The 21,023-nt window shown below is 37.2% G+C and overlaps 1 protein-coding gene across 5 annotated transcripts in view; it reads right to left on the bottom strand.

The window, feature by feature from the left end:
• The window catches only part of USP9X (ubiquitin specific peptidase 9 X-linked), a 106,876-nt gene that overhangs the window by 51,359 nt on the left and 34,494 nt on the right, over window positions 1-21,023 (bottom strand). For all 5 annotated transcript variants that reach the window (XM_042789069.1, XM_042789070.1, XM_042789068.1 and 2 more), the window contains exons 5-14: window positions 20,385-20,497; window positions 19,401-19,619; window positions 18,127-18,242; window positions 17,622-17,873; window positions 17,404-17,542; window positions 15,673-15,825; window positions 11,732-11,836; window positions 10,012-10,218; window positions 8,900-9,036; window positions 2,603-2,736 (exon numbers count right to left, since the gene is read on the bottom strand). In XM_042789069.1, coding sequence (XP_042645003.1) covers window positions 2,603-2,736; window positions 8,900-9,036; window positions 10,012-10,218; window positions 11,732-11,836; window positions 15,673-15,825; window positions 17,404-17,542; window positions 17,622-17,873; window positions 18,127-18,242; window positions 19,401-19,619; window positions 20,385-20,497 — 1,575 coding nt within the window. The remainder of the gene's footprint in view (window positions 1-2,602; window positions 2,737-8,899; window positions 9,037-10,011; window positions 10,219-11,731; window positions 11,837-15,672; window positions 15,826-17,403; window positions 17,543-17,621; window positions 17,874-18,126; window positions 18,243-19,400; window positions 19,620-20,384; window positions 20,498-21,023) is intronic.

The following is a 21,023-nucleotide window of genomic DNA, read 5'->3' as shown; positions in this document are numbered from 1 at the left end:
AGGTAAACAATATTTTCAAAAACGACCTTCTCTCTCCAGAGTTCAAAAATAACTGAAATTAATGAATAATAGTGCATTCATTAATATTATGTGTAGGCTATTTTTGGACAAAGACAACACTTCATTAGAATATAGTTGCCAGTTCTGTTTCCTACCTAACCATGAATGCAAACCCTAGATTTCACATCTGGCCAAAGTCCAAGAGGAAGACAGAATCATATATGCTAAGCTATCCATATAGATAAAGCATGAAGTTCATTATAAATGAAATGCCATTTTTGTACCACTTCAGCAAAGTTAAAGAGCACTCCAACAGACTACAGAAGTAACATGAAATACTACTTGTTCTATTTCACCTTCCTGGAGAAGGCTAAGTGTAAGGCAGTATGGCTTGAGAACAAGAACAAGGCATTCAGTATTATTTTAACATTAATTAGTGCAATGCTATCATTAATTAAGGAACTTCAATTAGGATAACAGCCTTCATGTATTCCTGAATAGAGAAATATAGCTGCAGTATGCAGATTTAGCTTAAATGTCATTCTCATTGACCTATACCTGGCTGAATCATACAATCCAAGAACGGTCTGAGATGGAAAGGACCTTAAAGATCATCCAGTTCCAACCCCCCTGACATGGCAAGGGACCCCTCCCACAAGATCAGGTTGCTCAAAGCATCATCCAACCTGGCCTTGAACACTTCCAGGGAGGGGGCAGCCACAGCCTCTCTGGGCAACCTGTGCCAGTGCCTCACCACCCTCATAGGAAATAATTTCTTCCCTTACTTCTAATGTAAATCTACCCTCTTTCAGTTTAAAACCGCTACCCCTCGGCCAATCCCTACATCCTCTGATAGAGTCTCTCCCCACCTTTCCTGTAGACCCCTTTAAGAACTGGAAGGCCACTATCAGGTCTCCCCGGAGCCTTCTCTAGACTGAACAAGCCCAACTCTCTCAGCCTGTCCTCACAGTGGAGGTGCTCCAGCCCCCTGATCATCTTTGTGGACCTCCTCTGGACCCACTCAAGCAGGTCCATGTCTGTCTTATGCTGCAGGCCCCAGAGCTGGACACAGGACTCCAGGTGGGGTCTCACAAAAGCAGAGTAGAAGGGGAGAATCCCCTCCCTTGACCTGCTGGCCACAGTCCCCTTGATGCAGCCCAGGACATGGTTGGCTTTCTGGGCTGCGAGTGCACACTGCTGGCTCACTGCCAGTTTTCCACCCACCAACAACACCCCCAAGTCCTTCCCCACAGGGCTGCTCTCAACCCACTCATCACCCAGCCTGTGTTTGTGCTTGGGATTGCCCCAAACACTATGCAGGACCTTGTGCTTGGCCATGCTGAACTTCCTGAGGTTTGCACGGGCCCATCCCTCAAGCCTGTTGAGGTCCCTCTGGATGGCATCCCTTCCCTCCAGCACATCGACTGCACCACACAACTCAGTGTCATCAGCAAACCTGCTGAGGGTGCACTCAGTCCCACTGTCCATGTCCCCAACAAATATGTTAAACAGCGCCAGTCCCAACACCGACCTCTGAGGAATGCCACCCAGGGCTATCATCTTCATATAGCACCACTATTCAAACAAGTCCTCAAGGACATATTTTGGATATCTTTTACCAAGTACTCAAAAATTATATTAATTCCAAAATTACAGGTGTCTAGGCAACTTACCCAAGTACTGGAAGAGACACACAACTTTACAGTGTGCAAGTATCCTGTCCGCTCTGAACAATCTACATTAAATTTTTTACATATCATAATGTGTCCCTTTTGAGATCTAACTGAAAATCTGATAGGATGTTATGATGCCAGGGTGGAACGGTCCCTAGTTCAAGTCAGTAAAATAGACAGAGGGAGGGAAGGGGGCGTGTAAATCTCCTCCTTTCAGTTCTGCTGGCTTAATTCAATATATGAAAGTACCACGGTCCAGTGTAACAAGGAGTTTCCTGGTCTATCAATCTCCTTCACTTCCCTACTTCTACCTCAGTAGCTAGAAAGCTAATCCAGAATAAGAATGTGAACTCATCAGCAAAGAGTTGGGTTTAACCTGAAATATATAAATACTAACATGATGTGCTGCCAAAGCATTGCTGATAACAAATGCAGCGAGAAAGCAACTAAACAGAAATTGGAGTTGCATGGTAAAAAGAAACGGTACCCCTGTGGTTTAAGGTCCTTCTCCCTGACAAATTCCAAACTCGGACTTCAAATTCATGTGATAAAAAAACTTCTCAAAGGAGCCTTCAAAAATTCAAAACTAGAAGTAGGACAAAATCCAAGATTATTACTAGGACTTTCCACAAAAATAACCATCCCAGGCTAAGTAGGGCAAGATGATGTTTATCAATCCACAGATAAACAAGAGCTGCCACTTCCCCATATTCTGATGTAAAACACACATTTTCAATTATGAAATGAAGTATCTACCTTTTAAGCTTTTCTTGCCCAATCAGATACCACAAAGGCTATCAATCCCACAGATGCTCAAAAATTAAACAAACTTAACAGCTATTTCATTATGAGAATTTGCTTTTAACTCCATTTTCAGCTGGCGTTTTCATACACTCTATTTATGAGGCAATTTTTGTTTTAAAACTTACCTTTAGCATACTGCCTCATGCTTTCCATATAGGCAGAGAGATTTTCTGCAACCAGCGTAACTAGGGCATGATTGTGCTGAAGTTGATTGATTAAGTCATGTCGGTAAAACACATGGGGACTTCGCTGAGTTTGACTGAAATTAAAATACAAGTGTTATAAGAAAAGCGGAGAAGTCTTGCACCTAACAGTTCAAAAATCAATTTAAGAAACTCATCTTTGATGCATGTTCCAAATTTTCCTAAAAGATCTCTAATAGAAAGCATATTAGGTCTCTGACAGTGTTTTTCTTTTTTCTTCTGACACATCAACAGCTCTTACCAGTTATTAAATGCATTTAATTTATGAGGATTATACAATTACTGTACGTATAAAAAATATCAAAGCAATCTGAACAGGTTGGTATGCTGGAGGGAGAATATCTGAAGCAAGACAGGAATAGAAATACCTGCCCATAAACTGCATAGTAAAGATAGAGACCCTCAACTGTAATGTAACTCCAATTTGCATAACCACAGTTTCTTCCACATACATCTAATACTCTTTTCTAAATTTAATATTAAAACACTAAGTAAAATTAGGTAAATTTTCAAAACGAAAGCTCATGGTCTTAAAACTGTAGTGAAAGAACAGCAGCCAATAAACACAGCAATTCTTTCAATACTTAAAAAACACTGCACAGCTCTGCATTGTTTCTTCTGACAATATCTATCTGAAAAAATGCTGGTACAAACATAAAAAAGCACATAGTTACACAGAATATATAGTCTAAGAAAAAAAAAAGAAAGGGAAAGAAATACCCCAAATAATTAATTAGATGAACATTTAAATCTATTATCAAGATCTGGCCCAAACTGCTGCTTTTAAACAACACTAGATGTATTTAGATTACAAAAGTAAACTGCAAGAGAAACTACAGAGCTTGGGTCCAAAACCCACATGCTATAAGCACTACTGAATTCTAGAACTTAGGGACTAATCACCTCTGCAGAACAGCCTCAAAAGGCCTCAGCTTCTATAGATCAGATCACTGATCTCAGCTGCATAAACGATGCAAACTTGCACTGCTCTTCCATGGTAAAGAGAGGAAAAAAAGGAAAAAAGTGGGGTGGTGGGAGGGAAGAGAGGCATTCCTTATTGTACTGCCATTCAGCTGATCCCACAGCCTGCCCTGAAGAAATATGAATGTTATTTTCCTAACTGTTCTCCTTTCCTTCAACACTTAAGAAGTAGACCCCAGAACCTGCTGAACGGATTATAGGTATGAATTGTCATCCTTCCTAGGTGTTGTGGTTTGAGCCCAGGGACAACTGAGCACCACCCAGCCGTTCACTCACCCTTTCACTCCCAGTGCTGGGAAGGAGAAAATGAAGTAAAAGGCTTAGGAGTTGAAATAAGGACAGGGAGGGGAGGCTCACCCATTAATTCATGGGCAAAAGACAGACTCATTAGGGGAAAGAAAGAACATCATTAATTCAAGCACTAACAAAACCAACACTTAACAGACAAGGCGGGACAGTGAGAAGCAGCCACCACATCTAAAAACACCTCCCCCCATCCCTCCCTTCTTCCCAGCCTCAGCTCTGCTCTTGATCTCTCCACCTCTGCCTCCAGCGGCACAGGGGGCAGGGGATGGGGGTTACAGTCAGCTCCCCACTCCGTCCTTCTCAGGAGGTGGGATGAACACCGCACACTCCTCCCCTGATCCATGTGGCTCCCATCTCACTAGATGGTCCTTCATTAACCTTCCTGGTGTGAGTCCCCCCCACAGGCTGCAGCCATTCCTGTGCTGCTCTGGCATGGGTCACCCCCGCGTGTTGCAGCCCTCCCAGCGCCAAACCACAACAGTGGGGGCCACTTCTCCCCTCAGAGTCCTGGCTTCCTTTAAGCACAGATGCCTGCTCAGGTATGGGCTCCTCCACAGTTTCAGGTTGGCCTCTGCTCCACCTCAGACCTTCATAGGTGGCAGGGGGGCTGCCCTGCCATCTTGCCACAGGTTACAGGGTGGGGCTCTGCACCAGCATACCTCCTCCCCCTTCCTCTTCCGTTCTTCCACTGACCTGGGTGTTCACATAGATGTTGCACCTCTTCCCCACAACTCCAACAGGTTCCTCCCTCTTAAATATGTTATTGCAGAAGCGCAAGCACCATTGCTAATTGGTTTGGCCTTGGCCAGAGGCAGGTCCAACTTGGAGCTGGGGGGGACCTTCTCACAGAGGCCATTGCTGAAGGCCCCTCCCCTGGTACCAAAAACCCTGCCACAGAAACCCAGCACACTAGGAAACAGGGTCTCCATGCTACATGACCTACAGCAAGTATCACCACACAGTTTGAGAACAGTAAAGGAAGAAATCCAGGTTCCAGCATCAGCTGATAATGATCTTGCAGCTAATAACCACATTTTACTGCAGGTGTAACAACAGCAGCTAAATTGATTCACTGGACCAAAGAAAACTGTCAATCTGCATTTAAAAGACAAAAGCCATCAACACCCTACCAATAATTTTGTTATCTGCAACCAAGAGCTTGGCCTGCTAGCAGAGGTCTTCAAAAGATTAAATTTCGTAACATGCAGACCTTCCCAAAACAGCCTGAAAGAGACACTTACAACACAAATTGTGTTTAATAGCAAAAAAAAAAAAAAAAAAAACCAAAAAAACAACGATTTAAACATTTGTCAGAGAGAAAACAGAATGGATAGAAGTACGAAGGAAGAAAACATACAGGACTTCATACACCCAGAAAGAACATCCTCTGTTTTCTCTTTGAGAAACTTTCTAATTACACTTCATTCCATCTCCATAAACCCTCCTTGTTCAGCATAAACCAGCAGAAAACCAGCAGAAGATTGGATGTCTCTGGTGGCTACTCGAGATGTTACCTCTAGATAGAGAGATGCATTTACAAAGGATACCAGTAAATAAGAACACTGACTATTTGGGAAATACATATGATGAAGCAACTAAAGGAACAAGAAGTAGTAAGATAGGGTATTTTGTAGAATCAAGCTACTGGAGTGTGTATTTATATACTCATAATATTATGCATTTGTATCAATTTTACAAAGCACAGCAAAAAGAAAGCTTTATCAGCAGAAGACTAAATAAATCTTCTGTGCTAGACATTTTTTACTTTTCCCCTTTCTCAACTACAGGCACAAACAGTAAATTTAGACTCATGGATTCATCTTGGTTAGCAACTACTTCTAAAAGTTGGCTACTAGAGCTAGGAGTTGTGAGTTGTTACATAGTATTTGTGAGCAATATTTAAGATGTTATTTTCATCATCTACTAGGCTGGAGTCAAAGGCAAGACAATTGTCTTTAGGAACCGAAAAAGAGCTGATCTGACACGACTTTCTAGAATTAAAGCAAACTCCACATGCAACTGTAGAATTGTTCCTTAAGCATCTGACGATAGGCTATATGATTATGTTGCCATTGGAACATGTTCCTTTAGTAAAGGCCAATATATAACAAGAAAAACCAGCGTTGTGAAATAGATGCCGAAGTACTCACTCTAGAAATACTAAAAAGGGTATTACATAGTTAGAGTGTATGATTACATACTAGAAAAATACTAGCAAAGTGACAAAGGCAAATTTCCAAACAACTTAATTTAAATGGCTTTAAAAGAAATTATTCATCTGCACATGTAACTTGCCCAACATACTACCACACATATAACTCAGTTTTTGAAGTTAAGCGTTCTACTAGACAACGAAATGCTATGTACCATTAAAAGCAGACATTAGAGGACCAAATAGCAGCGACAAAACCTAGCAAGTTCTACTATTTATGCTAAAAAGTGACTTGAAGCTAGCACCACTGTTGCCTTAAAGTACCAACGAAACCCTTAACTCTTACAGAAGGTCTTCTCAATGCTCAGTTAATTCTTCTGGGCAAGTAATTTAGAAGACCAGTCTTCTATTGCTTGAGTAGATTCAGGTCAAAGTGCTTCAAATTGGTATACAGGAGGCCCTACCTCTATCAGCCAACACAGAGAAAATTAACATGATTAATTATCTGTACACTAAAGGTCAGTATGTTGAATAATTAAGTTGACTACTCCTTTATATTAGTACGAATCCTTGCACCTAAATAAGAGGTTTTTTTTCTTATGCTGTTGCAATTCTGGTTAAGATAAACTTCCCAAAACATACAGCATTTCTTTGTGGTCAGGGAGCTAAATTTTGCCAAAGCATATATAACCAATATTGGTATATATTGGTTATATATTGGTATATAGTGGTATAACCAATTCCTCACTTTGCTCAACTGCAAGAATAACTAGCAACAATTAAAACCTCCTCAAAAGAATCTCTACAGTGCCAATGGTGCAAGGTAATTTACACTTCTTTTTGCCAAGAGTCAGCAGCCTAAGTTGCCCTGGACCAAACTTAAAATTGCCAGTGCCAATCAACTGAACCACCCCACAAGAGTAGTATATAGATTATGGAGTTAATGCTGCATACAGAAAGCTCTGTGAAATGTTTTTGGGGCAGTTGTCACAAACATCAGTTTTGATCTATTTTCAATCCAAATTCTAGAAGGATGTTAGAGATTCATGTTTTAAGTCAAATAAGGTAAGCTGATAGGAACAGGTATTGGATGCATGCATTACAATTCCCAAACTGTATCAATGCTAAGAGTTATCAGAAAGCTCTGAGGACTGGGAAGTCACCAATTATTTCAAAATGATGTTTTCACTCATGGGGGTTTCCCAGTCACCTGGGCAGTAATACTATCTGGCTAAAAAAAACTCTCTTGACAGTATCTTGCTAATAAAGGCTTCTCCACAGGAAAAGGTCTTTATAAGACCCTTGATTGAAACCTTTGATTCAAAGTTTACTTTCTTGCCCTATGTGTTTTCAAATCCTGCATAAAAATGAGGTATTATTACATACTGCAATGCAGACTTCCCTGAAATGTGAGGAAGAGATGGTTTGACCATCCGCCCCACCCCCCAAAAAAAATTCAAACCATCTAACATATACCATACAGGGAACCTGAATTTCCACAATCACAAGAAGTTAGGTTCCTCCCAAGATTGATTCAGAGCAGAAACCTAATCAGTGCCTTGAATGAGCTCTGCGTCAACAATTACTTAAAGCAAAGCCTCTTTGTTAAGGCATTGTACTAAAAAACATTCAACTTTAACAAGTACCATGAATAACCAGGTAGCTACATTTGCCTCGATATTACAGCACGTAAAAGGTTAAGGACCCCAAGACACAGAAAACAGACTTATCCGCTAATAAGCAGGTAACTGTGATCTTGTCGGAAAAACGCCAAATAATCATTAATGTCACACTGTAAAGGATTAAAATGTCATGAAAATTGAGAAAGATGTTGCAAACTAAATGAATAAAGAAACCTCCAGAAGCCAGAAATGCTGTATTATCACAGCTCTTTAAAACAGTATCAGTAAGAAGACAGTGTTGTATAAGCTGAAGGCTTATTTTTTTCAACTTTCCCTGCCTTGATCCTTCTTGTAAGCAGACTGTAATAGCAACACTGATTTGAATAGTTCACCTGCTTACAAGAATTAAAACAAAGCAATTACGCAACACTGATAAGCAAACATTTTTCTGGAATTTGTAAAAATTCTGATGTGAATCCAAAAACTGTTAGGTACACATAATCTAAGATATTTCTGTAGCGGGAAAATACTTAAAATAATGAAAAACAAGCACATATATTTAACTAGTCCAGACAATGGCTTTTCTTTTTTTCCTGCCTTTTAAAAAAAACCCTACCAACCCCCCCCACCCCCAACCAAAAAAACAAACCCATTAAAACAAACCCAACACATTTCTAATCTCTTCCATTCAGGAGAGAGTCAGTAGAGTATTTTTCCCAGACAAAAAAAGTCACCTTTAATTTCAAGTATATAAACTAGATGACCTGTATAAAATGATCATCAAAGAACAGGGGTGGGTGGGTATTTCTGTGTATATATATGCATATAAAATACACTTTGTAAGCTAATTCCACTGTTAAGCAAGGAATCCCATAGATAACAGAAAAATAAACCCAGATTTTCCACAAATCATATTACTACTCTAAAAATTAATAAAAGCATGTTTGAGGAAACTGTTAATGCTCTTTACCGAACCTCAGTGACTGAACCTAGAGGCTATTTACACACATTAAAACAAACTCAAGAACATCTTTAAACACAGGTCATGATTTTACCAAAGCTTTCCCTGCCTCTTTTAAAAAAAAAAATAATTAAAATTTGTCTCATTCCAACCCATTCAACTTTTAAAAAAGACAAAATTTTTATTTCCATTCTTACCTCAAGTTTTGTGGTGCTTCACCAAACAAACTGCAAATTTCTCTAATTTGTTTCAGTGCAGGAATGACCCATTTGTCATTTGTGCGAAGCTCTTCTATAAAACGATCTATCCACTGGATCTTTTGTGTATCTCGATCCTTAAAGATCAAGCGTTTATAAATCAAGTATATTGTAGAAACTATCATCATTCCATTATTTTATTTAGTTTCCAAGATAGAACAGAACATAAAAAGCCACACAAATACTAGATCAACTGAGTTCTGCAGCATACAAGTGTAAGAAAAGTACCTGAACAGCACTACATGTTGGCAGAAGCTATCAGCGTGTTACAAGCTCTGCCTTCAAGCACTCAAGCAATTAGTATGCATTTAAGAAAACCTGTAGCTAGAGACAATCATCAGTGTTTAAATAATTTGCTCTTTTCCTTCTTCCATTTATTTTTACTCACTGATACTCAGAATAAACTGCTATAAAATATCAAGAAACAATGGGAAACTGTTTCCTAACAACCAAGAAACAAAACCTGCTAGTGGCTGTCAAGACAGATAATGGATTAATTTCAAACCACAGTGAATTATTATTCTAGCAGACTTACACAGAATGTTGGGTGGGGAAGGAGAGCATGTAATAGTTTTCATTATCCTTTGCTAGGTACTTTCTAATATTATACAAGACATCCAAGGTCTTATTGAAAAAAAAAAACCCAACCCAAAACATAACAAAACAAAAACAAACAAACAACCCACCCAAACAAATTAGCATAATCAAGTTCAGAAAAAAAAAAACAAAGGCAGGAGGGGGACTGCTCCTCCTTCCTCATCATTTATTTTGGTATGGTTCTTTTCCATTTCCTCCCATGAGGTCATTACAGTTTGTCACCAATTGCAACCAGACAGATAAACTGATATATCTCACCCTCTCCAATTAAAGCAAGAACTGTGTTATTTAAAACACGTCCCATAAGATTTTAGAAGTACATGGATGCTAGTAGAATATTACAAATCTATGATAAGGAACACTTGTTAAGTTATCAAATCCCTTCAATTTTTAATGGGGGATGGGATGAAACTGTCAGTGACTAATTTCACAATAGAACATGCTGGATTACTCACCTGTGAACAGCTGTAATCTAAAATTTTTATATGGGCACTAAGAGCCTGGTCCATGATATCAACTGGTACATCATCACTATGAGCCAAATTCCACAAAAGGTTCAGCACTTTGTGTGCCATCACACCATCCTTGTCATCCTCTGCGAGACGACGAATTAACTCAAGTAACTTCTCACGCTGTTTTTTGCTTGCATTTGTCCAACTTGCCTAAGAAAATATTTTATTTGATATGAAAACCACTTTTTTTTAATTCCACACATAACCTGCACTGTTAACAAACGATGCAACAATAAAGTGATACAAATATATAAAAAACTTTTATGTTAATTTCTTTCATTAAAAATAAATAGCACATAAGATCAATACGTAAGCCAGACACAACTGAATAGCTCTTCTGGTGTTTACAACTGAAGAGTATTCAACTTAAGACTTAAAAAAAAAAAAAAAAATCTTTAAATAAAGATTACAGTTGTGCTTGTAAAAGTTAACATTACCATTGACAAGTTCACCAACAGTCAAAATAGAGCAGACTCAGCTGTTTCTTGCAAATGCTTTCTCAAAACTCCTGTGCTTATACTTAAAAGACTCTTAAATAAATTAGAATCACTAAATGAGTAAGATTTTAATATCACTCGTGTCTCTGAACCTAACTGAAACAAATGTCCTCTGCAGTAAGTTAAGCTTTTTCTGAGTCAGGTTCCAACGTAACGTTACTTCGTATCCATCTCTCAAGGTCAGACAAAACTTGCAACAGTTTACACACGGAATTTCCAAGAATTTACTTAATTATCTGGATTACAAAACACTAGAGCCATATTCACCAATCTAGAAGACCCCCATTAATCTGAGCACAAATTGCATGTAAGCGAACATGTGACTATAACGCATTTATCTAAAAACAGAAAACAAGAGTCTACAAAGCTGGTTTGCATTTTCTAGTACAGCACATCATCTCCTAAAACTGAAACAGTAGAACAAGCCAGACAGCACCACTGCTGGAAGCTACGAATGTTAATGTTAGCATACATAAGAAGCCAATGAATAACAAACTTTCAGAAGTTATTTTGTTATTTCAGTCAAATCATTGTATGTTTATAAACATTAACTGTATATTCCTGAGACTGTTTCATTCTGTATCTGTGTTAACCACAGAAAAATTACTACGTGATAAAGAGGAAATTGGGGGAGCAGGGAACGGAAGTCCTTGATCTCCCCTACTTAAAGATCAGAAGTAGCAGTGCCTGGTAAACTTGATGAAACTGACTCTAATGCTAGAAGAAAAACATTATTTACTAAATCACCAACAGTTTATGTTTTGGAACAAATGCAAAACAATATGTAAATAACTTGTTTTGTTTGAAAAATTCAATATTACTAGGATTGCTAAGTGTCACTGTAATACTACAGGCCTCAACAGACATGCATTACTCAAAAGCATTTAAACCAGAAAACAAAACTTTTAATTGAACTAGCATAACTAGCCTTTGCTTTAGACAGGAAGTAAACTGAAAATCTCACAATGAATGAACATTAAAGAATAGCACAATCTAGCATTTCTACTAGTAAATATTACAGACTGTTGATACACATTAAGAAGTCTTTTAACGCAAGGAAACTATCTGTAACTAAAATAAGTAGAAAGTAGATGTTGAAAGAGTGACATATCTGTACTCAACCTTACAGCCCATTTCCTGAATATAGTCAAAACATGCACAGTTACCTTAAAACAATCAAAGAGGTGATCAAGCTGTTCAGGAGAGAAATCCCACGCTAATTTTGCAAGGAGATCATGTACATTTTTTACAATGGCTTCATGTTTTCCTGCCTGTCAAGAAGACAAAAAGAATCCACCCAGATATTAAGTCAAGCAGCAAGACATCCTCCATCATTTTTACAAGATGACTGTTTGAGGTGGCCAGCAAGAAAATCTACTGCTGTGGGAGCAGCATGGCAAATTGAATGCTTACTTCACTGAAAAGTCACAATATTTAGACTTCCCTTATATGTTTAAGTGTGCTCTGCGTGTATGTACACAAGTATTTAATTAGAATATAAATACTGCAGTGTCACAATATTTTTTTTTTTTAACAAATCATGCTGGGACACCAGACAATAAAGTCTAAAAGGGTATTTTAACTTACAAATCAGTATTTTAATTTAATGTAGTTTTGTTTGTTTTTTTTAAAGAAAAGACTCAAAATCCACTTCCTCAATGAATTTCATTGAGGTGTTTTAAGCTATAAAACAATTTTTAGTACTTCCACATAGCTTCTCAGGATGAAGAACTTCCTTTGTGCTAGTGGGTTTACGGGCAACTAAAGCCTTCTATTACAAACAATTTGTTGGCAGACAACGTTTCCAGCATCTTATAAACTTATGAAGTTTAACAATCAAACCACTAATGGGAAGATGTTGAGTTCTATACTAGACATGATTTTAAGTGAGAGTTTGGTGTGTATCACAGTTTTGACATTTAAGGAAGAAGAAAATATGAAAAAGAACAGCTAGCTCAACTTTAACTGGGCGGGAAGAAAATTTCATTCCCACATGCCCAGGCTGGAAAGTGCATCCCGTACTTTAAATCTGCACTCTAAACCAACAATTTTGGACTATGTGAATCAATAGCTGATTTACTGCAGAAAAATTTCCTGTAATTGTAGAATAAAAAATGCAAAACAAGTACCTAGAAAACAAACTCATTGTAATTAATCTTGTACAGTATTAAAAGTGCATGCATGTGCAGTTTTGAAATTCATTTCCTTCTAAAAGCTTGCATCAGTAGTACACAAAAAAAAAAAAGACTAACAGCTTTGTTACATGCTGTGCTGTAAATCCGTTATAGCGTGCCATAAAATTTACTTTTTTAAAAGAAAATTTAAGTGGTAATATTCATTTTCATGTTATGGGTCAGATGATGAGAGAGGGAATTGCAAAATCAGGTGGAATAAGTGGTTTTGTAAAACATCATATTATTTTTTTCTTTTACCAGGCCATTTCCTGGATAAAAAGAAAAACTGAGAGCACACAGGGCAGAAAGAACATCTACAATATAACAATTCAAAAGGAGAAGTATGCACAGCTGCTGTGGGGGCAGGGCAAGAAGAGTAAGAATAAGGCATATAACAATCTTATCTTGGGAGGTTTTTAACAGACATGGGAAGCCCTTAAGATCAGAAAAGGCTGGGGAAGCAGTACAAGACAACAGGAGAAGGTAAGGAACCTGTTGTGCGAAATGTCAGCTTGGTGCAGAAACAGGAAAGCGCATGTTTAGTTCTATTTAAATGCTTCAGAATTTAAGTAATGAGACTCCAACACTAATCTCTGCAATTTTATTCATCGTCCAGCTGCATCTTTCCATACAATTCAGACTGCAACTTAATGCCTGCCTTCAGAGACTTCCAACATTAGAATCAAATATACTTCTACACTGTGAGCACTGGCTTTGTTAGACATGAAAACACTCCAATAAAACTTATGTTGCTTTCTAAACAGAGAAGCAGCACGATTGTATTACTTTTCATAGATTTATTTTTATTCTAGTTGCATACTGAGATTCTCATGGCACTTCTACACAGCTAACTTGTTGCCTCTAAACCCAGGCAGCAAAATAATGGCTCTAGCCTGAAAGCAAAACCACACTGTTGCTGTACTGAGCCAGAGCTAAAATAGCCTGCCTGTTATATAAAGCTACACAGTAAACCAACTCCTCACTACTGAATTTCATGCTCCAGCCACTCTTAGAAGCAGTCATTTAATAATAACATCCAACTCGGGTAATAGTGAAGTTGGTAAAAATCATTCTGTATTAGCAGGTTTTGGCATTCTTACATTTTAGTCTATTTTAATTCCATGGTCAAAGCCACAGTGAAATCATCTACCTGAACAAGACTGACTTAAAGCTTTCACACAAAAATAAAAAACAGGGCAAAACCAAAGCAAGTGCACTGCAGCAACTACCTAATTGAAAGCATAAGAATTAAGCAGAGTAAGCTGGGTATCTGAGAGCATGGGAAATTTATTCCTCTATTTTCTGCAACTGTTGGGGTGGACTATCCCTGTCTTTTAAGTGTTGTACCACTTTTCTGGAAGGGTAAAAAAGTTTGTCTTAAACTATCTTATCTACACATCCCATTTCCAAGCACTAGGAGTAATATAATTGCTTGGAAGACTTTTTTCCAAATTTCAGTTGGTTTTTTTTTTTTCCCTTCTTATAGAAGATGAAGCTCTAATATAGCTAATACAAGCCTAGTAACACTGAACTAACTTCTCAAAGTTTTTTTTTCCCCCCACAGACTTCTTACAGTCTGGAAAGGTCTACAGACAACAAGTTGAAAACTAATGGTATGATCACAGACCTTAATTCAAGTAATCTGTGTATTGCTCTGTTACATGATGTAATTTTCTAAACAGGACTCATCCCTCAGGAGAAAATTTGAGTTCAGCCTGTGCAGTTACTACCATGCTGGAATTGAAGTCTAGAGATTATGAAGTTAGTTGAAACACCAGAGATCTCAAGTCAATCCTCCACTACATAACCTATAGTCCCAGGTGTTTTAAATGTAACCTGAAAATAGGGACACCTGGATAAATCCACTTAAGCCAAACTGTTAGTTTCAGAAGAGTGTGAACACATGTAAAGTAGGGATATACTACTACCCAGTTCCTGTATTGGCCCCTGTCACAGTATAACCCCAGTTGGCAGCTGAGCCCTACACAGCTGCTCACTCACTCCCCACCCCACAGTGGGATGGGGGAGAGAATCAGAAGGGTAAAAGTGAGAAATCTTGTGGGTTGAGATACAGTTTAACAGATAAATCTTTTGCTTTACCTACATAATCTTAAATAAGCTATTATGAAGAAATTTAACTCTGTCCCTGCCAAAACCCTCTATCTTGGAAACCGGATTTAGCCTTCCCACACTTGAAAGACTGGCCTAAAGGCTTACTTGTACAAGTCAGAGATTCACTACCCGTTACTTATGAACAAGGATGTATGTACTCATGCCTGTTTCTATCCTAAAACGACCCTTCATTTTATGTCTACTAGATAATTAATAATGATTTTGTCTCTTCAGCTGCCCATTATGTCTGCTAAACTCATGCAGCACACAGCTAGGAAGCCCAGCTTCACCAAACTTTTACGTAAACAAGTCAATACTGTGAAATTTATTGTTTTTCCAAGATAATCATTACAAGACAAAGGGAAGAATTTGCTGTTAAACAACTTCTAGAACAGTCATTATTATAAGCCTTATTAACAGTGCTGTGCTCAAGAAAAAGCTAGACAACTGTGGTGAACTCAGAGATTGGCAATACATATTCTTAATGCATTTTAAAATACTAAGTCATCAAGTACCATGTTCTTTCATAATCTAGACTCTGGTGAATATTGAGGGTTCCTTAATACTGAAAAAGGAAAATCTATGCATCACGTTCTGAACTGTTGCTTTAGACTTTATATACATGCGTAGCTGTCCCTTCCACTGAATACAGTTGAGAAGATAATTTGGAGATCCAGGATCCCCCAAAACAGCACCACTTGATTTCAAATTTTCTGTTAATTTTGTCTAACACCAAGCAAAAGAAGCACATGTCATCTTCTCAATACATGACATCCAAGATCCCTCTTGTGCAGTAACATGCAAGCAGTTGAATTCTTTACCTGTGCAGCCCAAATGTTGTCAAGATCCTGCAAAGTGAGGGCTTTTTCTTTGATGACAAAACGGAGAATTTTCTCTAACTTCTCTACATACTGAGGTTGATGAAGACTATCTCTCAACACAATTGATAAAATATTATTCTGCTGGATCCATTCCTGAATATAAGAAGAAGCAATGCCATCTCAAGTTACTGAAGTGCTGTCACTGATATTGAAGTTAAAGCAGAAAAATTTCAACCTCTTACAGGTTAATGACTTTATACACAATATACTAACTGGCAAAAATGAGACAGATGCAGCACAAGAGGAAGGTATTTATCTCTTAACTTTAATTTCCTATTAAAAAAAAAAAAATCAGCATTTAAATAACCCAATCTGCTAGTCACAGTGATATCTTAAGGGGAAATATTTTTTCAGACATATTAAAATAGTGAACTCAAAGCACAGAAATGTTTAAACAACTTTACACATAAAAAGCCAGTGGGAAGAACAGTTAACTCTTCCATACAAGGAACAAAATTTTTCTCTTCCAATTCACAATCATTAAATATCAAAACCAAGTTAATACACTTCTAGCTTTACTGGTATGCGTATAGCATATCACATTAAAAAAGGCATAAGCAAGGACTGAAATACAAAAAAGTCAGATTATGGAAGTACTGCCACTTATAGGGGTTTTTAAAATGCTTCTAATTGAATCAGAGGCAGATATTAAAGCCATATTTAAGTAGATGAAATTTTTTCAGTGGTGTCACTGACAGTGTCCTGTGTTTTCTGTCCTACTGAAGCAACGCAGTGTGTGCTTTGAGCGCTGACAAAGGAAATAAACATACACAGCATCATACCTCACAACAGTTCCCTTGATTACAGACTTAAAATATTCAAGCTAGTCTTGTGAAATACTTAAATCTAGTTGTTTTCATTTAAAATTAAGGTCTTGTCTGAGATGTCAAACTATAGGAAATATGCACAATTCCTCCCATTGCTTTAAAAAGTCAAACTGCAGTCATTCTTTTTTGTCAGCAGTCCTTTTGCAGATTATAAACCTCACAACAGATAGCCAGTCACAAAGCCAGGGCAGAACAGTGCAAAAACCAGTTAACATAATTAAATTTCACAAAGATTAAGAGAAATATGTCCTTACTTTAACTTCATAAATGTTTGTTTTAATAGCTCTCTATATATGCACTCAAGCATGAAACAGTATTCAACATACGTGAATATTAAATAAATAAAAATGTGGTATCTACAACTTTCTGTACAAAAGAATCCAGCTGAAATGTGAAAAGCTGAGTAGTCACTTAGAGCTCTAATGACAAAAAATTACTTGAAGCACAAACCCCAAACTACATCCTTATTTAAAAGGACATTCAATTTTTAGGTACAATGGCACTAAAGTTTCCAATGAATCACACCTGTTTTATCTAGGGTTGTTTTATTTATTTTTTAAACACTACATAAAAACATAATATTCAAGGATCCCTTTTCAAAGCCTGTTTTTAGCAGCACTGAAAGCAATTGTCAACAGCAGTTCTGAAACATATATAGCATTTTTTCACAGAAAGACTGCTATTAAAATGACTTATTACTATGACGTGATATCTACTGTTTATAACACTAGATATGAAGATTAGGATTGTGTGCAGAATCCTTAATATATAGCTACTTCAACAATTAAAGTAATAAGGAGGAAGAAAATCTACTCAATGAATTTCAATGAAGAGGAGAACTTACTGCCATTCTTTCAGCTGTAAGCCATTCTTCCTCTTCAGGATTACCATGCCGATGAGTATAATATGACACACTGGATATTACTTTGTTAACTTCATTTAGTGCATTCATTTTACCATTGAAAGAAGAAATTTGTAACAACCTGTAAGAGAAATTAAATGTAAGAAGCATGAAAAAAAAAAAGTCACCAGGAGCATATCATATTAGGAGTAGCATCTTACCTAAGTATCATTTTTAACCTAAATATTTCTAAGTTTTTTACGGTTTCTTCTTGTCCTGGAACTCTTGAAGCTAAATTCTTTAGAGATTTGATTATCATTGACAGGGCATCATTTTTGGCTTCATTCTTTGCTTCTTTTTTCAGTTCATCATCTGTTAAATTTTCTAAAAATTGTGGAACCATTTCTATAATTGGAAGGAAATATTTCTTCACTGTATGTAATGTTAGAAATTCGTAACATTGTCCAAATGGCCTAAAAAGAAAGAAAAAAGAGATCAAAGTGCCATAATCAGTAGTTGTGTAATATTAAGATAGTAAGGAGCAATTCATTCAAGAAACTCAAGTCTACTTACAAGCACATGAAATGCTGAAGGTAAACACAACTAGTTAAGAGATAGAGTGAGGGGAACTGCTTCAAGAAAACATTAAGCTTTGCATCAACATAGTATTTTATCCGTAGTCCAACTTTTCCAAATATGTAAATCATTATTTTAAAAAAAACTTACTTGATGAGAGCTGCAATTATCTGAACATTCAATGCTGATCCACTCATGAAGCGATCATGCAAGATCTGAAATCCATTTAATGTGCCAAACTTGTTGATAAGATCTACTAGCCAACCCTGCAATATAATAAACAGTTATTTTCTGACATTTACAAATTACCATCTAGAAGTACTTTCAAGTACCTGTTAGTTATAAAACTTTCTTCAAAAAAGTCCTTACACAATAAAGTGTTAGGAGGTAACAGAATTGACAGTAAACTTGCCTATGTCGTTTAAATATTCAGTTTTAAGGAAATGCTTAGAAATAGGCAACAAGTTTTTTCCCATTAACATGACAAACAACAGATACTGGGTATTAGTTATTCAAAGAAATTTATCAAATATATAAGAATAAACATGACTTTACTTCCTGTTCAGTTTTGGCTGCTAAGTTACTACAGAAAGCATGACAAATCTGGTATTTTTTTTGTGGTCCTGGATGTGATAATGCTGCATATAAAAATCAGTAAGAATGCAAAATAACACTCTTCTAAACACAGTTAGCAATGAAAGGAAGTCCAAGGACACCAAGTTCTTTATCTTTGGTTCTTACTTATCAATAGCTAGCAGTTCTACTAAAATGAAAAAAATGAAGAAAGCAACAAAAATGTAATTCATTTAGCTCCTGAAGTTGTACCAGTGCCATTTGGAGCAGAATTCTAAAAAATGCAGACCCAAGAATCAGAACAGATTAGTAATCTGCACTGCCAGTTCAAAAACAAAACCCAACCCCAAACCCCCAAAAAAACAAACCAAACCAAAAAACCCCATAACCCAAAATCATGCTAACGCTAGCATCCCATGCCCAATTAAAAACATTTCTCCCATCACTGGGAACTGTAAGAAAAGGAAGAGAAAATTTCTACTTTATCACATAGTCTCCTCCTCACAATATGTCACCTACAAAATCATGTTGAATAAGAAGGTAAATCCATCAACTGGCAAATACAAGCAACCCAATTAACAGAGTAGGAATGGCATTTCAATAGAGTTTGCCAGCTTACCACAGAAACACATGATACAGTTTGATTGTGGACCAAAGACTGAAAGAGTTAGAAGGGGAAAGTTACATTAAATCATGAATCGTTAGAAGTCAAAATATCATGCTAACATCCTAGTGATATAGTGAATTAAGCTGGGGGGTTTTTCCCCTCTAAAAACACTTCTCTATGGCTACTGTGTAATTAGATAACACTGCATAAAATTAATAATACAGGTCTGAAAATGCTCTCATACCTTTGGTGATCGTGGGTCAGGAGGACGGGCATAAAGTTCATCTTCAGCGAGCTGGACTCCTGCAGGAACTGTTTCTGAGGGACGAGTACCATTGTATAGATGGAATTTGCAGTGAGGATTTAAGGCCATGGCAAGAAGTTCAAGAAGGGGAAACCAATCTTGGGACAGCTTGGCCACACAGAGTTCCACTAGTCGATGAGTGTTGTTAATAATACATCTCTATTAAGAAAGAAACAACCACCAAGAATGTGGCAGGTGACTGCACAATGAATATGGACCATAAAACTGTGAATCATCTGTACCTAGCATTCAGAGTTCCATAAGAGATTTACAACATTCTATTTTAATTTGTACTTCATCCAATAAAGGCTTTAAACAAACTTTATCTGTTTTCAGCTAAAATTAGATTTAGGAAAAAGACACAAATATTTTTGATCAAGACATTAATGAATCACCACTGAACTACTAATTTTTCCTTCTTCTATCCATATCTCTCACATATTTTAATTTCCTTATGAAGATTCTTACAGTTTCTCATTTGGCACGTGACTAGCTGTCCAACAGGTAGTTTCTATATTCAAGCACCTGCTACAAACATTCAGCAGTCAGCAGGTGGTTAAAAGCTTTTACTAAAAAAAGCAAGTTTTCATGTCCTAGCATGCACATAAGAAATCTCTATACATCCAGCCAAAGACAGCCTGTCTAACAAGAGCTGCACTACTGAACATATGAAGTTCTATTCCTCCCCATATGACCTCTTTTACTTCCTTCCAAAAACACCAGAGGCAGTAAGACAAAACAATGATAGAAGGATGACTCCCCACCCCCTCCCGAGCCATGTATACAAGGAGTTCTCCCAGTTCTCTGTTGAGATGAGTTTCAAAAATGAGATTCAGTATCTGCAGTCTCCTCATAGTCACAAGGGAAATCACCTTCCTCATTTAAATTACTATGCTTTTCAGAAACACAGCATTAAAAACTCACATGAATCTCAAACTTCCAGCCGCTCACTGCCTCATCTGTAAGGATTTTTGTGAAAGATATTGTTAACCCATCTCGAAAAAATCGCTGGCATGCTTCGCTTTTGACATCAAGGCCTATTTTAAAATAGAAGAGAAAAAAAACAAACTATCAGAGATGCAATTTCATCAGTGGTTACATCAAGTTTTAAATACTGAAAGCAGTGATGTGGACTTTAAAGGTTTGGTGTTTAAAATTTCAAAATTATTTTAAAAAGAGAAGCCTTGATTGAAGACAAACTTACATAAGTTTGAATGGACAAAACCATGACAGATTAATGTTCTAGTAAAGTCACCTCAAGAACTGCACTCCTTCAGATAATTTTAAAATTATTTTAAAAACATGTGATAGGGTGCTTTTTTTCCACACTTGTAACACTCAAAGATATAGTAGCAAAAATAAGTACAATCTTTATCTTCCATTCTTCTGGTATACACACATTTATGTTCTCTATTATTTAGTTGCTACCAGTAAAACCCGGTGAGTAAGAGAAAAGAGTGAACCTGCTCAGTTTTCCAGACACAACTGACCTGCAAAAATAAGCATGAATCCTTTCGTCTCTCACCCTCACTTCAAGTACAGTTTCTTGTAATTCTACTATTA

Source organism: Tyto alba, unplaced genomic scaffold (genome assembly GCF_018691265.1).
Source record: "Tyto alba isolate M040663 unplaced genomic scaffold, T.alba_DEE_v4.0 Super-Scaffold_14, whole genome shotgun sequence".
NCBI classification, from domain to species: domain Eukaryota; kingdom Metazoa; phylum Chordata; class Aves; order Strigiformes; family Tytonidae; genus Tyto; species Tyto alba.
This window is presented reverse-complemented; position numbering and strand designations above follow the sequence as displayed.